The sequence below is a fragment of the Phyllostomus discolor genome, chromosome Y (assembly GCF_004126475.2).
Source record: "Phyllostomus discolor isolate MPI-MPIP mPhyDis1 chromosome Y, mPhyDis1.pri.v3, whole genome shotgun sequence".
Classification (NCBI taxonomy): domain Eukaryota; kingdom Metazoa; phylum Chordata; class Mammalia; order Chiroptera; family Phyllostomidae; genus Phyllostomus; species Phyllostomus discolor.
Genome location: NC_050199.1, coordinates 528,271 through 552,464, shown reverse-complemented (window position 1 = coordinate 552,464; position 24,194 = coordinate 528,271). Strand labels below are relative to the sequence as shown.

Here is a 24,194-nt window from a genome sequence, read left to right as displayed (position 1 = left end):
CGTGCGGGCGGACAGGGCGTGGGGTGCCGGAGGACCCTGGGCTGGGCCCCGACTTCCAGCAGGAGCCCCCTTCCCAGTGGCAGGGGCGTTGGGGCGGGCGCGCTGGGTTCGGGGTGGGTGTTGTCGGGGTGCTGGGACCCCACCCCCTTGGATGCGCATTCTGACCTCTCCCCTTCCCTCCGCCCCCTCCCCTCTGGCCCCGCCCACCCCACTCAGGGACAAAGCCGGGGGCTACGGGATCCAGGCCCTGGGTGGCATGCTGGTGGAGGCCATCCACGGGGACTTCCACAACGTCGTGGGCTTCCCCCTGAACCGCTTCTGCAAGAAGCTGGCGGAGCTGTACCACCCGCCGCGCCCTGAGGACCGGCCCCGGGAGAAGCAAGATTCCATCCCCGCCGAGGACACCTTCGACGGTCTCGGCGACTCGGAGGGCGCGGGGCCCGGCCAGGGAGGGGCTCGGGGGGACCGCCGCCGTCCCCGGGCCCCAGGCAGGGAGCACGCGAAGGACGCAGACCGTAAACCCTCGGTGGAGAGCGTGCCGCCCACCGCGGTCCTGGAACTCATAGACGGCTACAAAGTGTCCAAGGTGACCCGCGCGGGGGCCCGGGGCGGCCGGGACTGAGGGGCACGGTTGGGGCGAAAACCAGCGGCGGGAATCCGTCCTGTCTCCGTCCTGTCTCCGTCCTGGAGACCAGACCTCTGGAGCCCAAGTGGTGTCCTGCGGCCGCGCGGCCTCCTCGGGCTCCGGCAGGCTCCTTCCCGCCTCTCCCAGCTCCAGGGGCTGCTGGCCGCACCTCTCTCCTCTGCGCCTCACGGGGCCTCTCCTCCTCGGGCCTGTGTCTCCTCTAAGGGCACTGCCACGCGCCCACCCTGACCCAGGACGCCCTGCGCCTCTCCGGCCCTGCACTAAAGGCGTCCGATGCCCAGGCAGCAGTGCAAGGGCGTGGGCAGACCTCCTCGGAGCCCCGGGGCAGCCCTCACAGCGTGCCTGCTGGTGGTCCGCCGCCCCTCCGCCTCCGTGGCTGCAGACGCACGTGGGGCCTGCCTTCCTTCCGGGACCAGCGCAGTGGGGTGGGGCTCCCACATTTCCTGCAAGGCTCCTGGGCGGCCAGGGTGCTGCGTGGGCGGGCTCAGGCTGCGGGACTCCGGCCCGCCCTCTCCCTCGCCCCGCCCCCTTTCCGCTCCTGCGACCTCGTGGCGCTAGTGGGCTGTGCGGTCACAGGAAGGAAAGGGGGTGCTGGGTTGGACCGCACACCCTCGCGTTTTCCTAGAAAGAGCAATTCCGTCCGTGCCCTGAGGCTCGTGTCCCTGTCACGACTTCCAGCTGTGCCGTGCTTCCAGCAGGGGGCGCTCTCCCTCTTCTGTTCCTCAGCCAGGGGTCCTCCATCCACTGTCCCTTCTGCCCATCTGTCTGCCCTACCTCTCCATCCATCCACCCACGTCCTGCTACCTGGCCTTCCCTGCCACCCTTCCTCCTTCTCTCATACTGCCCATCCATCCATGCATCCACCTCTCCATCCATCCATCCACCCATCCATTCATCTATCCACTTATCCATCCATTCATGCATCCATCCATCTGTCCAACCAGCCATCTATCCATCTATCCATTCATCTGTCCGTCCATCCCTCCATCCATCCATTCTTCTATCCATCCATCCATCCATTCATCTATCCATCCATCCATCCATCCATCCATCCACCCCTCCATCCATCCATCCATCCATGGATCTATCCATCCATCCACCCATCCATCCATCCATCCACCCATCCACTCATCCATTCACATCCATCCATCATTCACCCCCGCATCCATCCATCCACCCATCCATGCATCTATCCATCCATCCATCCATCCATCCATGCATCTATCAATCCATCCATCCATCCATCCACCCATCCACTCATCCATTCACATCCATCCATCATTCACCCCCGCATCCATCCATCCACCCATCCATGCATCTATCCATCCATCCATCCATCCATCCATGCATCTATCCATCTTTCCATCCATTCATCCATGTGTCCATGCAACTTTCCATCCTTTCATCCATCCCTCCATCCATCCACCCCCTCGATCCATCCATGTATCCCTCCATCCATTCACATCCATCCATCATTCATCCCCCGTTCCATCCATCCACCCATCCATCCATCCACCCCCCACTCCATCCATCCATCTATCCATCCATCAATGCATCTGTCATGTCTTTACCTGTGTGTCCATCTATGCCAGTGTCCATCCCTCTGTTCGTCTGTCATGTGTTTCTCTTCCTATTCGTGTAGGGGCCCACTCACCCATTACTCCCCTCACATCAGCAAGGCCGCCCCCTGGCCAGGCCTCCGGACCAAGCAGGAACGCCGCAGGGAGTCTTGCAGTGGAGCTGACCTGCCTGGTCCCCCCCGTTTGTTCGCCCGTTGCCCGTACAGCTCAGTGTGTTGCGTTTATGCAAATGCGACAGCGGTCACAGAGGGTGTTTCGTGACACAGAGAGAGAGCTGGAGTGACAGTTCTCAAGGTCCCAGGAGGGCATGCATCCTGAGCAGCACAGGGGAGCCGTCCACCCGGGACCGGACCTCTGTGTCCAAGCAGAGTTCCCCTGGGGGCTCCCGCACTCAGGCCTTCGTTCAGTGCGGCGTGGTGGTCACGGCCCAGCCCACAGCAGCTGCACGTGGGGCTTCTCCCCCGGGAGTCTCTGCTGGATGCGCACCGACGTGCCGACACCTTGTGCAGGGCGGGGACCAGCCAGCGCCTCACCCTCCCTCCCTCCTGTGGGGGAGACAGTCCCACCGATGACTGGCGTGGTCCGGCCCGTTTGGACCCCCGCTTGGCACTTTCGTGGGGCCGACGAACCCTTGACGAGCCACCGGCCAGGTCTCACTGAGCTGCTGTTCGCGCCCAGGCCCTGTTCACGGCTTGCAAGATGAAGCTGTTCGATTTGCTGAGAGACAAAGGCCCCCTGAGCGCGCTGGACGTTGCCAGGAAAATCGGTGCCTCAGAGGGCGGAACTGGACAGCTGCTGGACGTCTGTGCAGGCCTGGGCCTGCTGGACAAGACAGAGGGAGGTGAGGGGCCTCGGAGGGGGTTCTTGGAGAACCTCAGAAGGCGGAAGCAGGTCCCTGAGTGGACGTGGCCTCTGAGCCCAGCAGGGATGACCTCACGGGCTGTCCCTCTGCCCCAGAAGTGTGGCTGTTCCCCAGAGGGTGGGACAGAGGATGGATGGAAGAAAGGGAAAGTCGTGTGTGTGTGTGTGTGTGTGTGTGAGTGTGTCTGTGAGTGTGTGAGGATAGTGACTCCTCATGTCTCTGGTCTCGGAGGGGCTGTGTCACTCAGGGACCTCCAGAGACACGGAAGAAGCAGGACATTTCCGTGTACACGACACAGACAGGGGTTGACCTACAGAGACAGACGAGGCGGTGGGTGGAGGAATGAGAGACACATGGATGGATACTCGGATACAGTGGGCAGAAGGGTGGGTGGGGAGGAAGCAGAGAGATGGATCGGTGGGGAGGGCAAGGAAGGACAGAAGGAAGAAGACGGTGTGTTGTTGAAGGTGGAGGTGATAGTGGGTGGGTGGGGCGATGGGCAGATGGAGAGTCCGGAGGACTGGGTGGACATTCGGACATAGAGCAGACCAGAGATGAGATGGACGGATGGATGGACAGACGGGTGGATGGGTGGGTGGATGGAGGGATGGGTGGGTTGATGGATGGATCCATGGATGTGTGGGTCGTTGGATAGATCGATGTTTGGATGAATGGTTGGACGGATGGATGGATGGATGGGTGGACGGATGCCTGGATGGGTAGAGCCATGGTTGGCTGGAAAGGTGGACGGGGGATGGCTGGGTCCATTTATGGACGGATGTACAGGTGGATGGATGGGTGGCTGTGACCATGGATAGGCAGCTAGTGAGACTGTTGGGTCCATGGAAGAATGGACACATAGGCCAGTGAATGATGGATGGACTCTTGAAGGTGGAGGTGGAGGAGTGGATGGAGGGATGGACGGATGGATGGACAGACAGCAGATGGATGGAAGGAGTGCATCCGGGCGCACTGACCATCCCCCAGCCCCTGGAGGAAACCCCTGAGGGGGAAACTCACCCCTCCTTCAGCCCCCCAGCCCCGTGAGGCCAGCCCCGTGGGGAGCTGCCTGCCAGCATGTGGTGAGCAGCACTCTCAGGGATGGTGTTCGTGCTCCTTCCCCGTGGACCTCAGCTGTGGTCTCGTGGTGGGACCAGCTCCAGCCTCACTGGGAGGACCTCACCTGTCACTTCAGGTTACAGCAACACACCCCTGGCCACCCTGTACCTGCTGTCAGATGGCGAGTACTCCCTGCACAGCTTCATCATGACCCAAGAGGAAGTCAGCTGGCCCTTCTTCTCCTACCTGGACTTTGCTGTCCGGGAGGGCACCGTCCAGGCCCAGAGGGCTATGGGCACAGCAGGGGAGGACCACTATCAGGTGACTTGCCAGACATGTTCCTTCCGTGCTTGGGTCGGGGAAAGGATCTGAGGGGACGGGATCCCTGTGTGGCCTGGGGCTTCACGAACCTCAGAAGCCACCGAGCATTTGTCTTCTGGATGCCACCTGTCCTGATGGAGTCCCCTGTGGGAGGGTGCATGGGGGAGGGGGTGGAGAAGGGAGAGGGACAGACACAGAGGGAGGCAGAGAGGGACACAGAGTCACAAGGCAGACAGATAGACACAGAGAGAGGCACAGAGAGGCCCAGTCCCAGGGACAGGTCAGCTGGGGGTGCCGCCCGGGTGCAGGAGGCCCAGCCTGTGCCTCTCTGCTCATACCCTGCTCTGCCTCAGGAGTCCTTCTACAAGAATCGAGAAAAGAAGCTGCAGTTCATGCGGGCCATGCACGGCCACACCAAGGTAGCTGCTCGCCAGGTGGCCACAGCCTTTGACCTGTCTGGATTCACCTCTGCCTGCGACCTGGGAGGTGTGTAACCCCACGGGGACTCTGTGTCACCAGCTCGTGCATGCCTTTTCCTGTGTGATGTTGCATGTGACTGACATGCTCATAAGTCTGCAAAAAGGGGTTATCTCTCAAAAACACCCCAAGGACTCCTGAGCTTCCACCTTGCATTTCCCTATTCTCCCTGCACACCCATCCTCCTAGTGGCCCAGAGTGGCTGCTGAAGCACCAGCCATCACATCAGCTTTCACATACCAGAAAGGATTAGGGATGTTAACCAGACCTGCACAACTTTGACCTGAGGATTCTCTCATGACATTGTGTCCATACCCCACTCACCTGCTCACCTGCGTAGTCCTGACCTTGGGAGGCCCCAATGCCCCCAGGAGACACCAGCCATCTGCATCATGGCTGGCTTTCTTTCACAGCAGTGGCTTCAATGCATGTGCCAGAACATTGCTTGATCTGGCCTCAGTTGCACTTTGGAAACTCACCCAGGCATCCCTCAGTGCTAGGAGGGGCAGGTGGTAAAGTGTGCATTTCCACCTGCAGGGTGTACGGGTGCCCTTGCCTACGAGCTGGCCCGGCAGTACCCGGGCCTGAAGGTGACCGTATTTGACCTGCCAGAGGTCATCGAGGATGCCGTGTGTTTTCAGCCCCATGGACCCGAGGCAGGGCAGGTCAGCTTCGTGCCAGGTAAGCACTCCTGTGCCTTTGTATCTTGTCAGGACTTGTATGACCTCTGACACGGAGCCTGTCCCTGTGTGTGCGTGAGTGTGGTGTCTGTGCCTCTGCAGGTGTTTGTCTGTGCTGGTGGGTATCTGTGTGCCGTGCTCACCTCTCACCTCTCACCTCACAGGCACTGTCTGCACAGGGGCCCCTCGTCCACCTGAGGAAGGTTGCAGGACCCCCGCCCAGTAGCAACTCCTCAGCACTCGGGTCCTTTATATAAGATGAGCCGGTGTCGGCTTGTCCACAACCCACTCCCTCCTTGGACTTTCAGTGCTGCCTGGATTCCCTGTAACCCCTGATACAGTGCCAGTGCTGGGTGAGGCTGTTACACTGTCTCCTTTCAGGAATAACAAGAAAAACAAGTCTAGGTTTCGGGAGACACCCACATGCCCCCCCCATTGCATAGGAACAATGTAACATTTCCCTATTGGGCAGCAACATGTAATTGTTTCAAAACGTTTCCCTGTGTATTATTGTTTTCTTTGGCTAAATGCCAAGTACACAACCTGGGCACCTTAAAAGCAAGGAATTCCTCCTGCCTCCATCCTGGAGATCAGCCAACTCATTCCAGGTGTCCTGCAGCCCCGGTCCCTCCACGGGCTGCAGGGAGGGTGCTCTGCACCTCTTCCAGCTCCTGGAGCTCGGGTGTCCCTGGGCTGGTGCTCACGTCACTCCCGTCTCTGCCTCCACCTCCACGTGGCTTTTCCTCCTTTCTGGGTCTCCTCTTCTGTCCCTTCCAAGGACACTGCCACTGGATGTGAGGCCACCCTGACCCAGGACGGCCTCCTCTCAGCACCTCCACACATCCCACCTGCAAACACCCTAGTTTCCATAAGGTGCCACTCCCGGGTTCCAGAGTTAGGACTTGGATCGGGTTGAGGGGGGCCCTATCACCCCACTGCAAGCAGACTCCTTTCCCGTTCAGTTCGGAGGTGGTGCCTCCCCATTTCTGTCTCAGGGAGAACTGGTTCTTGAGTCCCTGTGGGATGATTGCCCTCTATGTGTCCACCAGGGGACTTTTTCCAAGACACCCTCCCAGAGGCTGACCTGTACATCCTGTCCAAAATTCTGCACAACTGGCCCGACGACAAGGTGCACCAGCTGCTGAGCCGCATCTCCCGCAGCTGCAAGCCAGGTGAGACGGCCTCTTCGACCTCCTTTTCAGACACACATGAAGACCGGTCCATTTTTTAGAAAAGTAACATTTATCCACAGTACGGTGTTGCCATGCCCCCTCTGGTGCCTAGTTCACTGTCTTCAGCGCTCCCTCTTGACTCCAGGATGTGGACTCAAGTGCCTGCATGTTGGGACAGCTGCCCCTGAGCCTGGCTTCCCTGAGTGTCACTGTCCCCCCCTGCAGGGCCCTGAGGGAGCCTGGGGTCTCCTGCCCCAGGGGACCCCTCCCAGGGCTGCCCTGCCCAGTGAGTCCCTCCCTCCTCAGCTAATCCTGTCTCCCTGTCACACCCACACTCCGCCTTCCTGCCCTCCCCCATGCCCCTGGCCAGGCTGCTGCTGCTGCTACTCCAAGGAGGTGGGGCCCAGGGTCCCCTGACCTCCTCCCCGGTGGGCTCACGGGGGCACCTCCTATAAGAAAAGTTTCCACCTGTGTCCTATGGAGGGCATACCCTCAGGGGTTCTGGTGGGGACCCCCAGAGGACCAGGCACTCTCATTTCCTACCGCCCCCGTTTCCTGTCCCTGCTCCCTTTCCTTCTCCCTGCTCACTCCCTCTGTCTGTCCCTTTGGGTCTCCCCATGTCCCCCTGGGTCTCCGTGTCTTGTCTCTGTCTCCCCCTCTCTCTGTGTTTCCACGTGTGTCTGCCTGTGTCTTTCCCTCTGCGTCTCTCTTTGTGTTGCCGTCTATCCACATCTCCTCTGTCCCTGTGTTCCTGCCTCTTTCTTTCTCTCTCTGTGTGTCTTTGTCTGTCTTTCTCTCTGTCTTCCCTCCAACTCCCTGTCTGATTCCCCAGCCCGGTGGGATCTGTCTGCTGCCTGCACCCCTGAGGGCTGGAGTCCCTCAGACCCCTCTTCTGGGACCCAGGCAGGATCCCAGTGGCTGCTCTCGTGCACACAGGTGGCGGCCTCCTGGTGGCGGAACAGCTGCTGGACGAGGACAAGTGCAGGCCCCTGCCCGCCTTGATGATGTCGCTGAACATGACGGTGCTGTTCCAGGCCAGGGAGCGCAGCCTGAGCGAGTACCGCAGCCTGCTGCAGGCACACGGCTTCACCGACGTGCGGGCCGTGCGCACTGGGAGCACCTCGGATGCCGTCCTGGCCACCAGAGCCTGACGGCCACCCGCACGCCAGTCCCAGGGTCACTCCCCTGGAGGACACTGGCCCACAGTCCCCCACTGTGGTCCATAGATAGAAAGTTTCCTGCAAGGGGCTGGAGTCACTCCCCAGGCTAAGGAACGGGCCCAGCAGCGCCACCTGGAGCTTTTTGGTGGGGCAGCACGGGACAAGGGCAGTGCCAGCTGGGGTCCTTCCCTTCACGATGCCGGGCCACACATCCTCTGTGGGGGCCTGGCCAGCTGACCTTATGGCTAGGATGTCCCCTTCACAGGGGCCTTGTCTACACCACCTCTCTCCACCAGCCGTGAGTACATTCCACCACCTCTCTCCTCTCCCCAGCCAGACTTCCAGTACCTGTGACAACCTAGCTGTCCTGTCCTATGTCCCCTGTGGGGGATCGTCCTGCCCTCCCTCCCCACTGGTTACTCAGCCTCTTTTGGGAGCTCATGGCTTAGGCAGGTGAAGGTTTCCTGGGTGAAGGTGATTGTTCACCACAACGTCCCCACACTCTGCAGCTGGGACTCTGTGTCCTGGTAAGGTGTCCGTTTCCCTAAAGAGTAAGGAAGCGCATGCACACTGGTCAGTGGGAGGCAGTGGGCAGGGTGACCGGTGGTATCGTTCAGATGGATCTGTTCCATCTCCCTTGCAGCTCCAATCAGCAGTCTGTAGGACACACAGCTTGTAGTCGTGATTTTCCCAGTGAGAATGGATTTCATAGACAATCTAGATTTGATTGACAAGATGCACACACACACATGATTTCTACAGTGTCCATGATCACACAGATAATCACTCATGCACAGTCCTGGATGGACACCTTGGTCCTCCACTGTCCAGGGAGCCCTTAGCTGAGGACCCACCCACCCACGAGAGACCCCAGGCTGCAGAGGGACAGGCAGGTAACACTTGTGGGAACTGGGGAAGGGTCCCTGGTCCCCTGAGACCACTTCCTGTGCTTCCGTGGCTGTTGGAAATGCTCTTAGAATCAAGAGTTACTTGACTGAGTTACTAAGACTGACCTGACGTCCCCCTGAACCACCCCAGTGGGGGGCGGTCCTGCTCAGCAATCCCGAGATCCCAGGGATCCGGGTCAGGCTAGTAGTACATTGGCATGGCCTCAAACTGGACCCCCAAAGCACTCTGGGAAGCTGGGGGTCCTCGGACACAGTGTGCAGACAGACACAGGTTGCCAGGTGGGACCAACGGGCCACAGGAATACAGGGTGTGGGCGTGACGGGAAGAATGTGAGTTCAACAGTATGTGACTCACTAGTTCACTCGACAATCTGCCCATACATCTAAACTGTGCCCCGATAAAACACCTATTTTTGTGATGAGATGATTATCTCCTGGGTAGAAATAGGCAACTTTGGGGGCCCCTATGATAGCGACTTGGAGGGAAGGGGCCCCGCTGATTGGCTTCCCAGTTTTTGCAGAAGTGACAAGGGGCTGGATCCTCAGAGTGGTGGGTCCTTCCAAAACGGTTGTCGAGTTTGCCTTGGAGATGTCTCCTGCACTGTCTTGGTCCCGAGGAAAACGAGCAGAGGCCATCGGTGCCCATGGAGCAAGGAGAGGGGTGTCCTGTGCACAGGTCAGTTGACAAAGAGGGGCCCCTGGGCGCCCTCCCTCTGGCAGCTTGAGGAACAGGGACTTACAGCTCAATCCGGACCTTTGCAGAGAGTCCTGGGTGACACCCAGAGATGATTCACACAGTCTGTAACGGGGCTGTACGTACCCTCGCATGACTGACACAGTGAGAGTTATTATGACGTACTGCCCTGGCTGCTGTGGCTCGGTGGATTGAACACAAGCCTACAAACCAAAGGGTCTCGGGTTCGATTCCTAGTCAGGGTACATTCCTGGGTTGTGGGCCAGGTCCCCAATAGGGGGCGCTGAGAGGCATCCACACATTGATGTTTCTCTCCCTCTCTTTTCCCTCCCTTCCCCTCTCTCTAAAAATAAAGAAACAAAAATCTAAAACAAAAAAGAAATATCATTAATGAGTAATATGAACTGATTGAGGAGTCGTGAATGCTAATTAAATATTAATGATTGAAGGTAGTGAGCGTTCATAACGTGGCAGGAAAAGAAAACCCCATCTAAAAGTTTCTGTGCCCTGTAGCTTCCTTGATAAGCAGTGCTCTCTGGAACACTTCCAAATGTCACAGTGCCTTTGTTTTGGTATGACCAGGAGCTGACTAGGAGCCCTCACCAAGGTAACAGTTACCTCAAGGCCACTGACCTTTGCTGCTGCTTCTGTATGCTTGCTTTAGCAGGTGACTCAGCCCCCACTCCTTTTCTGCCCGTGTAACTAGGATATAAAAAAAAGCTCCAGTCCAGCCTTTTGGGGCTCAGAATTACGGATTCCCCTCTGAGCCCCCCGGGGGGAATAAAGTTTGTGCTTCGTCATCTCTGTGAGAGTGAGTGATTTTCCGCAACAATGACAAATTTGATACTAATTGATTAGGATTATGTCTGACATTTGAGGGAGACACGAACCTCAGCCAATCGGGACTTGACTGCCCCAGCACGTGGGCTGAGCCCAGTGCGGCCCAAGGGGAATCGGAGCCCGATTTTGAGCACCGGGCGGGTGGACGGCCACCCCTCCGAGGGGTCCCCCAGGAGGGGGTCCGTGTGGCGTCCTGGAGGTGGAGAACCTGCCTTAGAACAACACGGTCTGTCTGTGTTTGCATCCTGCACCTGTGTCCTCTGTGTATTACTAGTCTACCTATGCATCATGAATACCTACCGCGGTCCATCCTCCTCTCCGTGTCCCCATCACTTTTTATCCATGCATTTATCACCTATGTACACAGCGTGAATGCCTCTATAGCCCTCTCCCCTTCACTCACACACCCGTCTGTCTGTCTGTCTTTCCCCCACGTGGCTCCCAACCCGCAGTGCCGGGGGCGACTCCCCACACCCGCTCAGCAGTCACAGCCCGGAGGGCAGGTGCTGCCACCCAGTGGTCGGAAGCCAGGCTGCTCCGGCCCCGCTCACCACCCGCCCGGACCCTCCCCCGACGCTGACGTCACGGTGCGGACTTCCAGAAACCCGCCGTGGCCGGAGACGTTGTGCCCGTGCACCGGTCCGTCAGCCACCCTTTGGCGGCCTGGAGATAGGCTCCCTCCGGTCTGCGCGCGCCCCACGGCGCGCACGCGGATCCCCATCTCCGCGCCCCCGCTGCGCCTGCGCCGAGTGCGATCTCGGCGCCCCCATTGAAGGATGACAGAGGACCCCGCACGGCGAGAACCTCCGCCCGGAGGGGGCGGGGCGAGCGTCGGGGGCGGGGCTCCGCTTGCGGCCGGCCTTGGGCGGAGCTTCCGAGGGGCGGGGCCTTGATCGGCCCTTGGCCGGGGAGGACCCAGGGCTGGGATCGGGGGCGTGGCATCCGGGCAGTGTGGGCGGGGCCTTCCAAACGTCTGTTAGGGGCGGAGCCGGCTCGGAGGCGCGGCCGCTCCGGCCGGGAAGCGGAGCTCAGTCCGGCGGAGCGTCACTGCGGGCGGGGCTGCGGCGGCTGTGCGCTCTCTCCGGGCCCGAGGACCTGGTGGCTGCTCCCTGCGCGCAGCGGCCCTGCCTCGCGGCCATGGTCCTGTACCCGGTGATGCGGAAGTTGCTGGACAAGCGCGTGGTGTTGGCCAGCGCCTCCCCGCGGCGCCAGGAGATCCTAAGCCACGCGGTGAGTGTCTGGGACGGACCGGGGTGGGGTTTCAGGGAGCGAGCGGGAAGTTACTGATCGGGGAGCCGGGCGAGCCTGGGGCCTCGGGGCCCTGGCCTGCGGACAGCAGGGGGCGCCAGGCGACCCGGGCCCGGTGATTGCGGGCTCCGCGGGCAGGGGGCGCCTGCAGACCAGGTGTGAAGTCCAGAGTCTTCAGGCCGAGATTTGGAGACCCCGGGCGGTGGGGCTTGGGGCTGCGGGATGCGGGCAGCTCCTAGTGACCGGGGTCCAGGTCTGTGGGCCGGGGGGACCCGGCACCTATGCGATCTGCGGTCAGGGTCTTCAGGCCAGGCTTCGTGGTCTGGCGACCTGTGTGGCCGGGCTGAGGCGGCAGGGCAGGCCAGGTCAGGGTGCACAGCTGCCTCTGTCCTGGGGCTGCCCGAGGGGGGGGGGCCGAGGGGAGCGCCAGAGCCACGTAGGTGCTCTGTAGGGCTGCCAAGGAGAGGGGCCGCTGACCCTCTGTGGTCAGGGTGCACAGTGCGGACCCTGGGTGTCAGCGTCCATGACCACCCTCCCCCAGGGACTGTCCTGCCTGGTCAGCATTTCTGTCCTTTGCATTTTTGCCTGCAGTATATTTCCAGTCGCTGGGCCTTGGGAGTGGGGGTGGAACAGTGGCCTTGGGAATGTCCTGGGAGCTGTTCCACCCCCAGGGGTTGGATCCGTGTACCCAGCACCTTTGTCAATACTGTCCCCAGGCGTTTGAGTGACCGGCGTGCACACCTCCCTTCCCTCTAGGCCCTGAGATCCGGGTCTGTGGGAAGTGGCTATTGGGGAAAGGTCAGTGTCGGCCACAGGAGCTGAGAGGCCACACTGGCTGTAACCCAACCCGATCTGTTGGGGACTCCTGCGACCCTCACCCCCTCACGGCCCCTCTTCTCCCATTGCAGGGGCTCAGGTTCACGGTGGTTCCTTCCAAGTTTAAAGAGAATCTCAGTAAAGCCTCCTTCCCCACCCCTTATGCATATGCCATGGAGACAGCCAAGCAGAAGGCCCTGGAGGTGGCCAGGAGGATGCACCAGGCAAGGACTCTGCTTCTGCCACCTGGGGATCTGGAGACACAGGGGAGGTGGTGGGAGGTGGGGGTCAGGTTTTAGGGAGACATGTTGCATAAAAGCTGTCACAGTGTGCAGTCATGCAGCTTATTTATGGCTGAGGGTTGCAGTGTAACATACTCTTCCTCTCATGTAGCATTTGTGTAGCACAGCTCGTCACAAAGAATTGACATAGCAGGTCTTTTGCATTGTTACTATATCACAGACTATGGTAATTAGTGTGAAGGTGTCATTTGCAGTAAAGAATCAATGTAGCTTACCTGTTACATTGTTACCTAATAATGGTTACTTGCTATGGTAGCTAATAGTATCATTTCTGTAATATAGATTGCGAATTACTTTGTTGCTATGTTATAGAGCATTGTAATTCTTACATCAGTATCATTCATTGTAATGCATGTCCCACCCACGTTACCGTACAATACCTTCCTATAATGAACACAATGGTGCCTTCCACTGTGTAGCATTAATGCAGCTTATCACTACATGTTATAGTAATATCCTATGGCAGTTGGGATGCTACCTGCATGAAGGTAATCCTGTGAGTTGTGGCATAAATGAGTGAGAACTGAGAGACTGATATTCGACAGGGGGAGGTTAGTATGCAAGTGCACCCCAAGGACCCTGTGGGGTACACATTGTGGGGGAGTGTATGGGGGTCACATGTCTGCCCCTGCTCAGCACGAGGGGCCACACAGGCCTTGCTCTCCCAAGTTAGCCCAGGCACCGGCAGTGAGGCCGTCTGCATGCACCAAACCACAGAAATGTGTCGTTTCTGAAGCCGAGTTCGGATTCTTGCAGAAAGACCTGCGGGCCCCCGACATCGTCATCGGAGCGGACACTATCGTGGTGAGTCCCACCCTGGGCCTGCAGCGGGTGTGCATGTCCCAGGTGCCTCTCACCTCGAATTTGAAGAAGGAGTGTCATACTCGGACCGGGCGGTGCCAGGGTCCACCCTGGGAGGGGTCTCAGGGTCCCCGAAGGATGCACGGCTCAGGCGAAGCGAATGAAGCCAGACACCCGGTGGGGTGCCGGAGCACAGCCAGGCTTTTGGGCCCACTGACTCCCCGAGAACAATCAATCTTTATTTTTATAGGGGAGGTGATACAACATGCAATGCATAGTGTGATTATTAAAACAGAAACGGTTGCCACAGAAATAGTTTCTAAAAACACAGAAGGTTTTACAGATCCATCGTGTTAAACAAAGAAATAACCAAAACGTACAGGAGGTCCCACAGATCAACCATATTAAACAAAGGTTATTTGACCAAGAGGGTCATCAATCAGATAGCCAACGAAGCTATACGGGCACAAACTTTCAGGTGCCAGTTAGGCACCAGGTGTCTATTAAGATTCTGAGATTGGTCTAAATTAAAAGGGTACAAGGGGTGATGTACAGGTTATATAGAAATTAGCTATTGTCCGTTGAGGTTAGATTTGTCTCAGTTAGGTAACTGGTTTTTTGCCTAGCTCTTTTGATATATACATCTTGCGGGGGGTGGGCCTGTTTTGTATTTGTTTCCATGTATTGAGATTATTATTTCCACCTAAAACTCCTTGCTTCTTTGCCCTCCTGTCCAGGGTATGGGAGGGGTAGTGGCTGTAATAAATCTTAAGCTTTTGAGTGGTGACTCCTTAAGAAACGTTCCTAGCAACAGCTTCCTTCAGCGTTCTGGCAGCTGGTCTGCCCATAGTTGAATTCTGTCCTCAACTTCCCAGGTGGGGGAAGCAGGCAGCATTAGGGTTGCTAGGGTTCTCTATTCTGTGGTCAGCAAGCCATTTTGCACAGAATCAGGGGCATCGTGCAGATGTTTTGTTGGAACACACAGGCTTCTAAAACCCCACCGCCTGTTGCTGGCAGGGACAGGCACGCAGGAGGAGACAGACAGGAGACCCGGCCACAGTCGCCTCTGCTGTGCAGACGCGTCTCACCCGACCCGACTGTGTCAAGGGTCAGCTGTTGGTCAGTTCCCGACAGGGCAGCCCTCGCAGGCCTGGCTCGGGGGGTGGACATGGCCCTCTGTCTCCCCTGCAGGCACTGGAGGGGATGATCCTGGAGAAGCCCGTGGACAAGACAGACGCCTACAGCATGCTGTCCAGGTGGGGGCCGGCGGCCGGCCTCCCGGGGCACCAGCGCACGTCAGCAAGGGTGTACCCGGCCCGTGGGGAGGGGCCTCAGTCCTCGTGGGTGACTGCCTGACCTCGCCGGTCAGCCTCCTGGGTCAGAGCAGAGGGACAGACCCAGCCTCCTGGCACTTAAGCTGCATTACTTCCACGCACACACCACTGGAGCAGAAAATCCCCATTACCGTGACCTTCACTTCCGATCCCTAGGCATGCCGCTGGGCAGGGGACCTCCCTCGGACCTCCTCCCTGTTTCGGCTTTCCCACGGCCCAGCGGTCTGAGCTGGAACCTGCGGGCCGGGACAGTGCGGGAGCAGGGCAGCAAGCGCACGGAAGTGAGGGCCAGTCCCCGGGTGCAGGGTCACCCCGCTACTGGGGGCCTGGGTCACGCTCGTCTCCCCTCGCCCACGGGCGCGGCTTCTGTTGCAGGCTGAGTGGGAAAGAGCACGCGTGTTCACGGGCGTGGCCATCGTCCACTGCTCCAGCCAAGGTATCAGGGCAGCTCCGCCTTCGTCCAAGGTCACAGAGGGTCCCAGGGGCTCTGGTGGGACCGGGTCCCAGGGGCAGCTCAAGTGCCCTCCCACAGCATCCCTACCTTCTGCCCTGGGAATCGGGGTGTTGTTGGGATTCTGGGGCTGCCACGAGCACCCCTGGAGTGCCGTGTGGGTGGCCGCAGCGGGGCCCCCGTCAGGGACGTGGAGGTGACGTGTCCCCGGGCCGACTCTGTCCGTGCAGGCGGCGGGCTGGACCTGGACGTCTCGGAGTTCTACGAGGAGACGCGGGTGCGGTTCTCGCAGCTGTCGGAGGAGCTGCTGTGGGAGTACATCCACAGCGGGGAGCCCTTGTGAGTGTCGCCCCGGCCCGCCCGCCCTCGGGGCGCCGAGGCGGGGGGGGGGTTGGGGGGGGGGGGCGGTGACAGGGCCGCCGTCGGCACGTCCACCCTGTGGCTCAGGTGCTGCACAGACACACCAGACAGACCTGCTTCCTTCCGCTGGGGACACGGGCCAGAGGGCCATCGTCCCGGGACAACCGCGGCCTGCGGCTCAGGCCGGGAGCGGTCCTCGGGCCCCAAACACAGGGGTCCAGCCCTGTCATGACGCAAGTCTGCGGACAGCAGTGGGAGGGCCAGGGCACCCCAGTCCCGGGTTCTCTGTCAGGGTGGAGCAAGGGGACCCAGCACCCCTGTGCCCCCAGAAAGGGGCTGACCCGGGCACCTGGGAGACCTGGGCTTGGGACCCCCTAAGCAGGACCCGAGTGTCCTGCGAGGGTCAGGAGCCCAGCAGCAGCAGAGCACAGCCACACCGGGGTCTTTCCTGCACCCCCAGACGTGGCTATACCCCAGGGTGGGTGGGGCGGCGGCGTACACCGTGGGGACACCAGCTCCACCGAGTCCGTGCGGGCGGACAGGGCGTGGGTGCCGGAGGACCCTGGGCTGGGCCCCGACTTCCAGCAGGAGCCCCCTTCCCAGTGGCAGGGGCGTTGGGGCGGGCGCGCTGGGTTCGGGGTGGGTGTTGTCGGGGTGCTGGGACCCCACCCCCCTTGGATGCGCATTCTGACCTCTCCCCTTCCCTCCGCCCCCTCCCCTCTGGCCCCGCCCACCCCACTCAGGGACAAAGCCGGGGGCTACGGGATCCAGGCCCTGGGTGGCATGCTGGTGGAGGCCATCCACGGGACTTCCAACGTCGTGGGCTTCCCTCCGAACCGCTTCTGCAAGAAGCTGGCGGAGCTGTACCACCCGCCGCGCCCTGAGGACCGGCCCCGGGAGAAGCAAGATTCCATCCCCGCCGAGGACACCTTCGACGGTCTCGGCGACTCGGAGGGCGCGGGGCCCGGCCAGGGAGGGGCTCGGGGGGACCGCCGCCGTCCCGGGCCCCAGGCAGGGAGCACGCGGAAGGACGCAGACCGTAAACCCTCGGTGGAGAGCGTGCCGCCCACCGCGGTCCTGGAACTCATAGACGGCTACAAAGTGTCCAAGGTGACCCGCGCGGGGGCCCGGGGCGGCCGGGACTGAGGGGCACGGTTGGGGCGAAAACCAGCGGCGGGAATCCGTCCTGTCTCCGTCCTGTCTCCGTCCTGGAGACCAGACCTCTGGAGCCCAAGTGGTGTCCTGCGGCCGCGCGCGGCCTCCTCGGGCTCCGGCAGGCTCCTTCCCGCCTCTCCCAGCTCCAGGGGCTGCTGGCCGCACCTCTCTCCTCTGCGCCTCACGGGGCCTCTCCTCCTCGGGCCTGTGTCTCCTCTAAGGGCACTGCCACGCGCCCACCCTGACCCAGGACGCCCTGCGCCTCTCCGGCCCTGCACTAAAGGCGTCCGATGCCCAGGCAGCAGTGCAAGGGCGTGGGCAGACCTCCTCGGAGCCCGGGGCAGCCTCACAGCGTGCCTGCTGGTGGTCCGCCGCCCTCCGCCTCCGTGGCTGCAGACGCACGTGGGGCCTGCCTTCCTTCCGGGACCAGCGCAGTGGGGTGGGGCTCCCACATTTCCTGCAAGGCTCCTGGGCGGCCAGGGTGCTGCGTGGGCGGGCTCAGGCTGCGGGACTCCCCGCCCGCCCCCTCCCTCGCCCCGCCCCCTTTCCGCTCCTGCGACCTCGTGGCGCTAGTGGCTGTGCGGTCACAGGAAGGAAAGGGGTGCTGGGTTGGACCGCACACCCTCGCGTTTTCCTAGAAAGAGCAATTCCGTCCGTGCCCTGAGGCTCGTGTCCCTGTCACGACTTCCAGCTGTGCCGTGCTTCCAGCAGGGGGCGCTCTCCCTCTTCTGTTCCTCAGCCAGGGGTCCTCCATCCACTGTCCCTTCTGCCCATCTGTCTGCCCTACCTCTCCATCCATCCACCCACGTCCTGCTACCTGGCCTTCCCTGCCACCCTTCCTCCTTCTCTCATACTGCCCATCCATCCATCCATCCACCCCTCCATCCATCCATCCACCCATCCATTCATCCATTCACATCCATCCATCATTCATGCATCCATCCATCTGTCCAACCAGCCATCTATCCATCTATCCATTCATCTGTCCGTCCATCCCTCCATCCATCCATTCTTCTATCCATCCATCCATCCATTCATCTATCCATCCATCCATCCATCCATCCATCCACCCCTCCATCCATCCATCCATCCATGGATCTATCCATCCATCCACCCATCCATCCATCCATCCACCCATCCACTCATCCATTCACATCCATCCATCATTCACCCCCGCATCCATCCATCCACCCATCCATGCATCTATCCATCCATCCATCCATCCATCCATGCATCCATCCATCCATCCATCCACCCATCCACTCATCCATTCACATCCATCCATCATTCACCCCCGCATCCATCCATCCACCCATCCATGCATCTATCCATCCATCCATCCATCCATCCATGCATCTATCCATCTTTCCATCCATTCATCCATGTGTCCATGCAACTTTCCATCCTTCCATCCATCCCTCCATCCATCCACCCCTCCATCCATCCATCCATCCATCCATTCACATCCATCCATCATTCATCCCCCGTTCCATCCATCCCTCCATCCATCCACCCCCTCGATCCATCCATCTATCCATCCATCAATGCATCTGTCATGTCTTTACCTGTGTGTCCATCTATGCCAGTGTCCATCCCTCTGTTCGTCTGTCATGTGTTTCTCTTCCTATTCGTGTAGGGGCCCACTCACCCATTACTCCCCTCACATCAGCAAGGCCGCCCCCTGGCCAGGCCTCCGGACCAAGCAGGAACGCCGCAGGGAGTCTTGCAGTGGAGCTGACCTGCCTGGTCCCCCCGTTTGTTCGCCCGTTGCCCGTACAGCTCAGTGTGTTGCGTTTATGCAAATGCGACAGCGGTCACAGAGGGTGTTTCGTGACACAGAGAGAGAGCTGGAGTGACAGTTCTCAAGGTCCCAGGAGGGCATGCATCCTGAGCAGCACAGGGGAGCCGTCCACCCGGGACCGGACCTCTGTGTCCAAGCAGAGTTCCCCTGGGGCTCCCGCACTCAGGCCTTCGTTCAGTGCGGCGTGGTGGTCACGGCCCAGCCCACAGCAGCTGCACGTGGGGCTTCTCCCCCGGAGTCTCTGCTGGATGCGCACCGACGTGCCGACACCTTGTGCAGGGCGGGGACCAGCCAGCGCCTCACCCTCCCTCCCTCCTGTGGGGAGACAGTCCCCCGATGACTGGCGTGGTCCGGCCCGTTTGGACCCCCGCTTGGCACTTTCGTGGGGCCGACGAACCCTTGACGAGCCACCGGCCAGGTCTCACTGAGCTGCTGTTCGCGCCCAGGCCCTGTTCACGGCTTGCAAGATGAAGGCTGTTCGATTTGCTGGGGACGAGGGCCCCCTGAGCACGGCGGACGTTGCCAGGAAAATCGGTGCCTCAGAGGGCGGAAACTGGACAGCTGCTGGACGTCTGTGCAGGCCTGGGCCTGCTGGACAAGACAGAGGGAGGTGAGGGGCCTCGGAGGTGTTTCCTGGAGAACCTCAAGCAGGCGGAAGCAGGTCCCTGAGTGGACATGGCCTCTGAGCCCAGCAGGGATGACCTCACGGGCTGTCCCTCTGCCTCAGAAGTGTGGCTGTTCCCCAGAGGGTGGGACAGAGGACGGACCGGAAGAAAGGGAAACGTCATGTGTGTGTGTTTCTGTGGGTCGTGTCTGTGAGTGTGTGAGGATAGTGACTCCTCATGTCTCTGGCCTCGGAGGGCTGTGTCACTCAGGGACCTCCAGAGACACGGAAGAAGCAGGACATTTCCGTGTGCTCGACACAGACAGGGTTGACCTACAGGAGACAGATGAGGCGGCGGTTGGAGATATGAGGGACACATAGATGGATGGATACTCGGATACAGTGGGCAGAAGGGTGGGTGGGGAGGAAGCAGAGAGATGGATCGGTGGGGAGGTGGAAGGAAGGACAGAAGGAAGAAGACGGTGTTGTTGAAGGTGGAGGTGATAGTGGGTGGGTGGGGCTGGGCAGATGGAGAGTCCGGAGGACTGGGTGGACATTCGGACATAGAGCAGACCAGAGATGAGATGGACGGATGGATGGACAGACGGGTGGATGGGTGGGTGGATGGAGGGATGGGTGGGTTGATGGATGGATCCATGGATGTGTGGGTCGTTGGATAGATCGATGTTTGGATGAGGTTGGACGGATGGATGGATGGATGGTGGACGGATGCCTGGATGGGTAGAGCCATGGTTGGCTGGAAAGGTGGACGGGGATGGCTGGGTCCATTATGGACGGATGTACAGGTGGATGGATGGGTGGCTGTGACCATGGATAGGCAGCTAGTGAGACTGATGGGTCCATGGAAGAATGGACACATAGGCCAGTGAATGATGGATGGACTCTTGAAGGTGGAGGTGGAGGAGTGGATGGAGGGATGGACGGATGGATGGACAGACAGCAGATGGATGGAAGGAGTGCATCCGGGCGCACTGACCATCCCCCGCCCCTGGAGGAAACCCCTGAGGGGGAAACTCACCCCTCCTTCAGCCCCCCAGCCTCCTTCAAGGTGGACTGGGGAGCTGCCTGTCAGCATGTGGTGAGTAGCACTCTCAGGGATGGTGTTCGTGCTCCTTCCCCGTGGACCTCAGCTGTGGTCTCGTGGTGGGACCAGCTCCAGCCTCACTGGGAGGACCTCACCTGTCACTTCAGGTTACAGCAAACACCCCTGGCCACCCTGTACCTGCTGTCAGATGGCGAGTACTCCCTGCAAAGCTTATCATGATACCACGAGGAAGTCAGCTGGCCCTTCTTCTCCTACTGGACTTTGCTGTCCGGGAGGGCACCGTCCAGGCCCAGAGGGCTCTGGGCACAGCAGGAGGAGGACCACTATCAGGTGAACCGGCCAGAGATGTTCCTTCCATGGTGGGTCGGGGAAAGGATCTGAGGAGAGGGGATCCGTGTCTGTCCTGGGGCTTCACGAACCTCAGAAGCTACCGAGCATTTGTCTTCTGGATGCCACAGGTCCTGATGGAGCCCCTTTGGGAGGGTGCGTGGGGAGGGGGTGGAGAAGGGAGAGGACAGACCACAGAGGGAGGCAGAGAGGGACACAGAGTCCAAGGCAGACAGATAGACACAGAGAGAGGAACAGAGAGGCCCAGTCCCAGGGACACGTCAGCTGGGGTGCCGCCCGGGTGCAGGAGGCCCAGCCTGTGCCTCTCTGCTCACACCCTGCTCTGCCTCAGGAGTGCTTCTACAAGAATCGGAGAAAAGAAGCTGCAGTTCATGCGGGCCATGCACGGCCACACCAAGGTGGCTGCTCCCAGGTGGCCACAGCCTTTGAACCTGTCTGGATTCACCTCTGCCTGCGACCTGGGAGGTTGTAACCCCACGGGGACCTCTGTGTCACCAGCTCTGCATGCGTGCTTTTCCTGTGTTGTATTCATGTTAGTTACATTCTCAAAGGACTGCAAAACTGGGGTTATCTCTCAAAAACACCCCAAGGACCTCCTGAGCTGCCAGCTTGCATCTCCCTATTCTCCCTGCACACCCATGCCTCCTAGTGGCCAGAGTGGCTGCTGAAGCACCAGCCATCACATCTGCTTTCACAAACAAGAAAGTATTCGTGAGGTACCAGACCTCCACAACTTTGCCCTGACGGATTCTCTTGTGACTCTGTGTCCACACCCCACTCACCTGCTCACCTGCAGGGTCTTGACCTTGGGAGGCCCCAGTGCCCCCAGGAGAACACCAGCCATCTGCATCATGCCTTGGCTTTATTCGCAGCAGTGGCTTCAATGATGTTCCGGAACATGCTGGTTGGCCTCAGTTGCACTTTGGAACTCACCCAGCCTATCCCTAAGTGCCTGGAAGGGCATGCAGGGGTACAGTGTGTGATTTCACCTGCAGGGTCCACAGGCGCCCTTGCCTACGAGCTGGCCCGGCAGTACCCGGGTCTGAAGGTGACCATATTTGACCTGGCCAGAGGTCATCGAGGATGCCGTGTTCTTTAAGCCCATGGACCCGAGGCAGGGCAGGTCAGCTTCGTGCCAGGTAAGAGCTCCTGTGCCTTTGCATCTGGTCAGGACTCTCTGACCTGTGACACGGAGCCTGTCCCTGTGTGTGTGTGAGTGTGGTGTCTGTGCCTCTGCAGGTGTGTGTGTGTGTGGGCAGGTGGGAGTCTGGTGTGCCGTGCTCACCTCTGTCTGCACAGGGGCCCCTCGTCCACCTGGGAAGGTTGCAGGACCCCCAGCCAGTAGCAACTCCTCAAGCACTCGGGTCCTTTATATAAGATGAGCCAGTGTCTGCTTGTCCCCAACCCACTCCCTCCTTGACTTTCCAGTGCTGCTGGATTCCCTGTAACCCCTGATACAGTGCCAGGGCTGGGTGAGGCTGTTACACTGTCCCTTTCAGGAATAACAAGAAAAAAGTCTAGTCTAGGCTTCGGGAGACACCACATGCCCCCATTGCATAATAACAATGTAACATTTCCTCATTGGGCGGCAACATGTAATTGTTTCAAAACTTTCCCTGTGTATTATTGTCTTTCTATGGCTAAATATCAATTACACAACCTGGGCACCTTAAAAGCACAGGAATTCCTCCTGCCTCCATCCTGGAGATCGGCCACCTGATTCCAGGTGTCCTGCAGCCCCGGTCCCTCCACGGGCTGCAGGGAGGGTGCTCTGCACCTCTTCCAGCTCCTGGAGCAAGAGGCGTCCCTGGGCTGGTACTCACGCCCTCCTGTCTCTGCCTCCACCTCCACGTGGCTTTTCCTCCTTTCTGCGTCTCCTCTTCTGTCCCTTCCAAGGACACTACCACTGGATGTGAGGCCACACTGACCCAGGACGGCCTCCTCTCAGCACCTCCACACATCCCACCTGCAAACACCCTGTTTCCATAAGGTGCCACTCCCGGGTTCCAGAGTTACGACTTGGATCGGGTTGAGGGGGGCCCTATCACCCCACTGCAAGCAGACTCTTATTCCGTTCAGTTCAGAGGTGGTGCCTCCCCATTTCTGTCTCCGGGAGAACTGGTTCTTGAGTCCCTGTGAGATGATTGCCCTCTATGTGTCCACCAGGGGACTTTTTCCAAGACACCCTCCCGGAGGCTGACCTGTACATTCTGTCCAAAACTCTGCACAACTGGCCCGACGACAAGGTGCACCAGCTGCTGAGCCGCATCTCCCGCAGCTGCAAGCCAGGTGAGACGGCCTCTTCGACCTCCTTTTCAGACACACATGAAGACCCGTCCATTTTTTAGAAAAAGTAACTTTTATGCACATAAGGGGCTGCCACACTCCCTGTGGTGCTCAGTTTATAGACTTCAGAGCTCGCTCTTGACTCCAGGATGTGGACTCAAGTGCCTGCACGTTGGGACAGCTGCCCCTGAGCCTGGCTCCCCTGAGTGTCACTGTCCCCCCCCTGCAGGGTCCTGAGGGAGCCTGGGGTCTCCTGCCCCAGGGGACCCCTCCCAGGGCTGCCCTGCCCAGTGAGTCCCTCCCTCCTCAGCTAATCCTGTCTCCCTGTCACACCACACTCCGCCTTCATGCCCTCCCCATGCCCCTGGCCAGGCTGCTGCTGCTGCTACTCCAAGCAGCTGGGGCCCAGGGTCCCCTGACCTCCTCCCCGGTGGCTCACGGGGGCACCTCCTATAAGAAAAGTTTCCACCTGTGTCCTATGGAGGGCATACCTTCAGGGGTTCTGGCGGGGACCCCCAGAGGGACCAGGCACTCTCATTTCCTTTCCTACCGTCCCCCGTTTCCTGTCCCTGCTCCCTTCCTTCTCCCTGCTCACTCCCTCTGTCTGTCCCTTCGTGTCTCCCCGGGTCTCCCTGGGTCTCCGTGTCTTGTCTCTGTCTCCCCCTCTCTCTGTGTTTTCCACGTGTGTCTGCCTGTGTCTTTCCCTCTGCGTCTCTCTTTGTGTTGCCGTCCATCCACATCTCCTCTGTCCCTGTGTTCTGCCTCTTTCTTTCTCTCTCTGTGTGTCTTTGTCTGTCTTTCTCTCTGTCTTCCCTCCAACTCCCTGTCTGATTCCCCAGCCGGTGGGATCTGTCTGCAGCCTGCACCCCTGAGGGCTGGAGGTCCCTCAGCCCCCTCTTCTGGGACCCAGGCAGGATCCCAGTGGCTGCTCTCGTGCACACAGGTGGCGGCCTCCTGGTGGCGGAACAGCTGCTGGACGAGGACAAGTGCAGGCCCCTGCCCGCCTTGATGATGTCGCTGAACATGACGGTGCTGTTCCAGGCCAGGGAGCGCAGCCTGAGCGAGTACCGCAGCCTGCTGCAGGCACACGGCTTCACCGACGTGCGGGCCGTGCGCACTGGGAGCACCTCGGATGCCGTCCTGGCCACCAGAGCCTGACGGCCACCTGTATGCCAGTCCAGGGTCACTCCCCAGGGAGGACACTGGCCCACAGTCCCCCACTG

General features: G+C 59.9%; 1 protein-coding gene and 1 pseudogene across 1 annotated transcript in view; both read left to right on the top strand.

Annotated features, from left to right (window-relative positions):
• The window catches only part of LOC114489873 (probable bifunctional dTTP/UTP pyrophosphatase/methyltransferase protein), a 26,585-nt gene extending 4,775 nt beyond the window's left edge, over positions 1-21,810 (top strand). The window contains exons 7-14 of the mRNA XM_028503715.2: positions 217-586; positions 2,905-3,067; positions 4,284-4,468; positions 4,822-4,954; positions 5,483-5,626; positions 6,675-6,797; positions 7,734-8,015; positions 21,800-21,810. Of these exons, the coding sequence (XP_028359516.1) occupies positions 217-586; positions 2,905-3,067; positions 4,284-4,468; positions 4,822-4,954; positions 5,483-5,626; positions 6,675-6,797; positions 7,734-7,948 (1,333 nt within the window). The 3' untranslated portion in view covers positions 7,949-8,015; positions 21,800-21,810. The remainder of the gene's footprint in view (positions 1-216; positions 587-2,904; positions 3,068-4,283; positions 4,469-4,821; positions 4,955-5,482; positions 5,627-6,674; positions 6,798-7,733; positions 8,016-21,799) is intronic.
• Positions 11,467-24,194, top strand: LOC114489874 (annotated as a pseudogene).